The following is a 7718-nucleotide window of genomic DNA, read 5'->3' as shown; positions in this document are numbered from 1 at the left end:
AAGTAGCTCTATGTAACAGAACAGAGTCCAGAAACAGATCCATACACAGAGGGACAACTGCTTTTTTTTGACAAAGATGCAACAAAGACAACTCAAGGGAGAAAGAAGTCTTTTAAGCAAGTGATGCTGCAACAATTGGATATCGCTATGCCAAAAAATGAACTTTGACTTAAAACTTGGACCATATACAAAATCTCAAAATAGACCAGACCCAAATGTGAAACCTAAAGCTATAAAACTTTTAGAATATAGGATGAAATCTTTGCGACCTTGGTTAGGCAATGGTTTCTCATAGATAACAGCAAAATACAAATGGTAAAAGAACTGCTCTTTATCAAAATTTAAAACTTCTATTCTTCAAAAGTCATTTTTTAAAAGATTTTATTTATTTATTTGACATAGAGTGATCACAAATAAGCAGAGAGGCAGGCAGAGAGAGGGGTGGAAGCAGGCTCTCTGCTGAGCAGAAAGCCTGACTTGGGGCTCGATCCCAGGACCCTGAGATCATGACCTAAGGTGAAGGCAGAGGCTTAACCCAGTGAGCCACCCAGGTGCCCCCAAAAGTCATTTTTTAAGAGTTTTAAAAAAAACAATCCATAGACAGGGAGAAACTATTTGTAAAACATATATCTGATAATAGACTTGTATCCAGCTTATATAAAAACAAATTCTACAAATCAACAACAATCAAAATGAACCACCCAGTTTGTTTGTTTTTCTAAAAAGAGCAAAACATTTACATGAACTTCACCCAAGATATATGGATAGCAAATATACATATGAAAAGATTTTCAACATCATTTCTCATTAGAGAAATGCAATTTAGAACTACAATGAGAAAAAAAACAGAGGCAGTGAAGTCTTGGGTATCAGTCTGAACAATATTTTCTTGGATCTATCTCCTCAAGCAAGGAAAGCAAAATTAAACTAATGGAACTACATCAAACAAAAGCTTTTGCACAGCAAAGGAAACCATCAGCGAAATGAAAAGGCAACCTACTGAATGGGAAAAGATGTCTCAAATGATAAAACTGGTAAGGGGTTAATATCCCTATTATAAATATAAATACACACACACACTTATATATATACATATAATGTATATATATAAACTCATACAACATATAAAAAAACAAAACACAATCCAATCAAAAAATAGGCAGAGGACCTGAATAGATATTTCTCCAAAGAAGACATACAGATGGCCAACATGAAAAGTTGCTCAACATTACTGTTCTTTGGGGCAATGCAAATCAAAACCACAGCATTAGAGTGGGAGTCATACCATGGGAGACTGCAGACTCTGGGAAACAAACTGAGGGTTTTGGAGGGGAGGAGGGTGGGGGGTTAGGTGAGCCTGGTGGTGGGTATTAAGGAGGGCATGTATTGCATGGAGCACTGGGTATGGTGCATAAACAATGAATCTTAGAACACTGAAAAAATAAAATTTTCTAAAAAACCACAACATCAGTTTACACCTGTCAGAATGCCTAGTATCAAAAAGAAATAACACATATTGGTGAAGATGTGGAGAAAAGGGAACCCTGTTGCACTGCTGATGGGGATATAAAATGGTGCAGCCACTATGGAAAACACTACGGAGGTTTTTCAAAAAATTGAAAATAGAATTATCATTCAATCCAGCAATTCCTCTTTTGGGTATTTATCTGAGGAAAATGACAACAGTAACTCAAAAAGATATATACACTTCTGTGTTCATTGCAGCATTATTTACAGTAGCCATGATATGAAAGCAACCTAAGTGCCCATTGATAGATGAATAAAGATATGGTATACATACAATGGATTATTTTACTCAGTCATACAAAAGAATGAAATCTCACCATTCGTGACAACATGGATGGACATAGAGAGTATTTTGTTAAGTGAAATAATTCAGACAGAAAAGGTGAAATACTATATGGTATCATTTATATGTGAAGCTAAAAAACAAATGAGCAAAAACATTAACAGGCTCATAGATACAGAGAATAATCTGGTAGTTGCCAGAGGGAAGGGAGTAGGAAGGGAATTGGCAAAATAGGGAAAGGGGATTAAATGATACAAACTTTCAGTTATGAATTAAGACACAAGGATATAATGCACAACATAGAGAATAGAGTTAATAATGTAACCACTTCATAAGGTGAAAGATGGTAGCTAGACTTATCATGGTGATCACTTTGTAACACATATAAATGTTGAATCACTATGTTATATACCTAAAACTAATACATCATTGTATGTCAACCTACTTAAATTTAAAAAAGAACTACAATGAGATACAGCTAAAATTAAGAAGACTTACCACATGAAGTATTAAAAAGCATGTGAAGAAATCAGAATTCTCACACACTGCTGCAGGAATGTAAAACAGTTCAACCACTTTGGAAAATGTAAAAGTTAAATGTACACCTACCATATACTCCAGGCATTCCACTCCTAAGTATTTACCCAAGAGAAAAGCAAAGTACATGTCCACAGAAACAGCTGTATAAAAATGCTCATAGCAGCCTTTATTTGTAATAGCCCAAATCTGGAAACACCCCAAATCTCCATCACAGGTCAATGGATGAACTGTGATATAATCATAGAGACTACTTGCAAATAAAAAAGCAATGAACTACTGATACACATAACAACATGGATGGGTCTCAAATAATTATGCCAAGTGAAAGAAGCCACACACCCCTGACCAACTCCCCCAAATATATACTGTATGGCTCCATTTATATAAAAATCTCAGAAAATGAAAACAATTTTATATTGTAAAAAAACAGATTAGTGGTTGCCTGGAGACAGGGAGACATAGGGAAATGTGGTAGGGATAAAAAGGGGTATGGAGAAACTCTGGGGGTCATGATGGGTATGTTCAGTATCTTGACTGTGGTGATAGTTTCACATATGTATACATACATCAAAATGTATTAAATGGTATATTGTAAAGATTTCTTTTTAATTTAGAGACAGAGAGCATGATCAGGGAGGGGCAGAGAAAGGAGAGAGAATCTTAAACAGGTTCCACACTCAATGCAGAGTGTGATGCTGGGCTCAACCTCACCAATCCTGAGATCATGACCTGAGCTGAAATCAAGAGTTGGAGGCTTAACCAAATGAGTCACCCAGGTGCCCCCAAATTATATACTTTAAATATATAAGAATTAATGTATGTCAATTATATATCAATAAAGCTATTAAATAAAAAGCTTATGGTAGATCTGCATAATACTAAGTTGGAAAGATAATTATAAAGATGAGGCATGTTGCAGAATACTACTCTTGTTTTTCCAAAAAACTAAATGTGTGCATATTATTAAGAGGGACATGCATGGGGTACCTGGGTGGCTCAGTTGGTTAAGTGTCCACCTTCAACTCAGGTCATGATCCCAGGGTCCTGGGATGGGGCCCCACATCAGGCTCCCTGCTCAGTGTGGGGCCGGTGTCTCTCTCTCCCTCTGCCTGCCATTCCCCCTGCTTGTGAGCTCGCTCTCTCTCTGTATCAAAAATAAAATAAATCTTTAAAAAAAAAAAGAGGGACATGCAATGAAACATTAGGGCACTATGCACTAATTGTTCACACAGAAGAAACATTAAGTGATTAAAAAATATGTTATAGAAGCACATTTATTGATATGGAAAGATGCCCAAAATATACAGTCAGGGAGGAGAAAGTTACAAATAATTTACAGTACGATCTTGTTTTAGTTTCATAACTACTGAAAAATCTCAAAGCATACAACCTAGTATTTTCACACATTCTCTTCAGTTTACACCAGCAGTTGTAATTCCTACCATGAGTTATCTGATGAAGGCTGAATAAGGGGAAAACACTAATTCCTCTTACATTAAACAGCCTACAGCAACTCCTGCCTCCTTTACATATTGAGAGCACATTCAGCAATTCGTCTGTATATGTATGGATATATGTGAATGCTGTTATCTTTTTGTGTGCATATGCTTTATTTCTGCAATTACAAATTTCAATGACATTTTCTTTTTTTTTTGCCATTAGAAATAGATTCAAGCAAATAATAATGAACAAGTTTACCCTACTTAAGATGAACTGGTTCACTATCTTAAGTAAAATGTTAAAAAGTTGCCCATCTACACAAGATTAAAATCAAGTGATGTTTTCAGCTTACAATGCAATACCCATTTGATATCTCAAAAATGGTCTAGCTCAAACCTAGAGACTGTCACAGTAATGTCATGTTAAAGATGTGATTTTATAATGCACACACTGGTAACATTCAAAACATTATGTAAGGCTCTTTAGGAATACACAGCCGATTAGATTTTTCAAAGCCTTCACTTTTATTTCTGGCTCATTTTACATTCTTTCAATAATTACTTTAACTTCACGGAAAATGGCCATCAGTGTATTGTAACTCACGTGATCGACAACTACAATTGAACCCTTTCTGATATGCTCCTTTATGTTAATAAATATGGCCACAGCACTAACGAGATTGGCTTTTGCCTCTTTCTGGTTAAAGATGAGTTTTAATGCTGCTAAGGCCTTTGTATTGATCATATCTCTGGCTGCAGCTGGATTTTCAGACATATTCAAAAGTACTTTTAAAACAAGATTTCTGGTTTTACGATTTCCCAAGGATAGCAAATGGAAAAGCTCTGCAAAGCAATTAGCAACAATGTGGTGATGGTTAGAATCAGTCGTCAGTTGCCCTAGTATCTTTAATCCAGATTGCTGTCCGGGTGAGTTCAAGGGAAAAGACATGGTTTCCTTACACATATGCTTAACATGTAATTCAATCTTGCGTTGTCTCTCATCCCCAGAAGGAGGATTCAGAGTAATTACGGCCTTCTTTCTTATTTCAGAAGAAGGAAAACTGAGCAAGCTTTCAATAAGCGTCACTACACCCACCTCATTAATAAACTCTTGGGCAAAGGGATGAACATTAATGATCCCCATTGCAATTTGAGCTATTTTATGAATAAGAGGATCAGTAGTTGACTTAAGTAAGTTAACAAGTTTTTCAAATTCCTCAGAATCCATGTAGCATTCCATTTTGCAAGGGCAAGCAAAAGGCTTAATCCCATTCACTTCCCTGATCCTGATTTGGCGTCTAATCTCCTCTATAGTCTGGATGCAAGGGCCAGAACCAAATGGGTACTCAGGGACAGGCTGTGAGCTTGAAGTAGTGCTCCTAGAAGGGCATGTTGTTTCCACAGGCAAAGAAGGGGTATTTTCCTCAGCTGAGGCCAGGACAATATATGAAGGAGGCTTTGTCTCAAATGGGACATGGGATCTAAAGCCTAACACTGCTGGAGTTACAGCAGGAGCTTTGGGCCAGATAGTTACCTCAGACCAGTCCTTGGGCCTATTTTTTTCATTAATTTCATCCACAGGCTGGGGCCTAACTATCCTGCTCACAGGTCTAGGATTAGGATCAAAACTGGTTTCATCTCCATCCCAAAACCAGTTCCCAATAACATTTTCTTCCTCTTCCTCCTCAGTCCCTGGCGTAGCTTTACAGCTGGCCCCAGCTACAGGTTCTAATTTTTCAGCACAGGTTGGGGGACCTATACCAGCTTTACCTTCATCCTTAGCACTAGAAGGATTACTAGTCTCTTCTCCATTCCAAAACCAGGAACCAACATTGGCCTCTTCCTCAGCCCAAAACCAGGTATCAATACCAGCCTTATCTTTACATGTGGACCTGGACTCAGCATTAACCTCAGCCACAGAAGACATCCCAGGTACTCTAGTGGCCTCATCTTCAGCTTTGGGACTGAAATCTGCCAGGGCTCTTTCCTTTATCTCAGTAACAATCCTGTTCTTAGACCTTGCCTTCATCGTCGTCGTTGCTGCATCAGCTTGAGACCCTGCCTTGGCTGTTGCTTTGTCCTGGGTCTTGACTACAGGTCTGACTAGGCCAGTAGACTCCCTTTTTGCTTCAGCTTGTACACCAGCCCTTTTTTGAGTTTTGGCTTTGTTTCTACTCTCTTTCTTAGCCCCAGTCATGGTTGAAGACCAGTTATATAGATAGCCCTACAAAATCTTGGCCTTGGTTCTCAATGTGTCCCAGGTCAATGCCTTAACACTCTTTCACTGGGTCAGACGTAAACTTTGGAATTCAGCTTGAGTGAAGATGATGGTTTCTGAGTACAGACCTGTTGAAGGTGATGATCTGCCACTCCAAGGCCACTATAGCCACCACTGCAGATGGACCGGAGGTGGAAGAAGAAAATGAGCTTTAAGTCTCTTCCAACTGTGTTTCTCCATGCAGACAGCCACACAAGACATGAAAATAGAGATGGATTATATGACAGACGTAGAATAGTAGAAAACTCTGTTACCTTATTTTATCCCTTCCACACTCCCACTAATGCCCAACAATGTACTGTCCAAGCACTAACACACTCTTTTCTCTATATCACATAGGAGCAGATGATGGAAAATCTTGCTGAAAGTGAGAAAGGCTAAAAAACATCCAGCTCCTTTGGTATACACCACTATACTCTACAGGTATACCAAGGTAGGCCTCACACCAACCTATACTCATCTAGTGCAATTTGTTCCCCCTTCATTACTTCTAGGAATGAAAAGTCCTATAGCCAATACACAGGCAGACGTACGGACAAAAATACAGGAGCACTGGAATTTTGAGTCTTTGGTAGACAGACATGTGTTCTGAATTCTAAACCCAATATATGCCTTTTCAAATCTAGAACTTTGGTTATATAATGTTTCTGGCCTCCTTTGTCCTCATGGCTTCCCACCCCACTTCCTGATCATCTATCAATTACCCTCTAGGCACAATCCTGGCTTAATTTATCCCCATTTCCTATACAAATGTGAAGATAGAAGTGTCTGGAGAGTTGGAAGACAATGGCTCCAAGATATGATCTGGTCTCACCTACTTGCCAGTAGCCCATTTCCATCCCCAATAAATAGGGCTGCTCATGCTCACACTCACCTTGGACCCAAATGAATAGTTTTCGTCCTCTTGCTTAATTCAAAGTGAAAAACTACCTACAGCTTTCTACAGGAACCTATAAAGAAATAAACTTAAGAATAAATAAAAAGCAAAAGAGAAAACAGGAGATTAAGCAATCCCAACACCCATCACAAGAGTTATAACACATACTTTTGTTTATTTGAGGCCATGTTAAATGTCTCCCACCTGTCTGCTCCTACCAGTTGTTTCTGCATCCATTCCCCCAAGACCTGCAGCTTTTCTAATTATACTTCCTCCCAATTTTTAATTCTGTCATTTTCCCAGAAGAGACCACACCTCTTTCCCAGGACAAATTATAAGATGGAAGAGTGGACAGTGGAATGTAGGCAACTGTATTTAGAAGGTACTCAGTAAAAATATTAATGACTATTATTTCAATACCATCTTTGCATGCCCCTACCCTTTCCCCATGCATACAAAGACCCTACCTCATTGCCACCTATGCCAGCCAGCCTACACAGTAGGGGTCCTCAGGAACTTCTACGCTTCCCACAAAAGAACAGTCCTTAGCTGGAGAAGAGTCCCGTCCTGCAAAAAGGAGGATGAACACTCACCAAAACATCAAGAGAATATACTGACAATACCAGGAAAATACTAGGTTAACAGACAGATACCCAGAGTTCAGGTCCTAACACCACCTCTGAAGAATCAGGAAATAAGTTTAAACATCATAGGGTCTAAAATGACCCTTCAGGGTGCCTGGGTGGCTCAGTGGGTTAAGCCGCTGCCTTCGGC

General features: G+C 38.7%; 1 protein-coding gene across 1 annotated transcript; it reads right to left on the bottom strand.

Moving 5' to 3' along the window:
• Positions 1-3606: 3606 nt before the first annotated feature.
• Positions 3607-6088, bottom strand: GPRASP3 (G protein-coupled receptor associated sorting protein family member 3). Its single transcript, XM_059158268.1, has one exon. It carries the CDS (start codon positions 5984-5986, stop codon positions 4331-4333), a length of 1656 nt encoding a protein of 551 aa, XP_059014251.1. The 5' UTR covers positions 5987-6088; the 3' UTR covers positions 3607-4330.
• Between the last annotated feature and the right edge of the window lie 1630 nt (positions 6089-7718).

Source organism: Mustela lutreola, chromosome X (genome assembly GCF_030435805.1).
Source record: "Mustela lutreola isolate mMusLut2 chromosome X, mMusLut2.pri, whole genome shotgun sequence".
NCBI classification, from domain to species: domain Eukaryota; kingdom Metazoa; phylum Chordata; class Mammalia; order Carnivora; family Mustelidae; genus Mustela; species Mustela lutreola.
This window is presented reverse-complemented; position numbering and strand designations above follow the sequence as displayed.

Excerpts from the sequence above, each read along its gene's own strand:
- GPRASP3 (XM_059158268.1), bottom strand. The coding sequence starts at position 5,986 with ATGACTGGGGCTAAGAAAGAGAGTAGAAACAAAGCCAAAACTCAAAAA.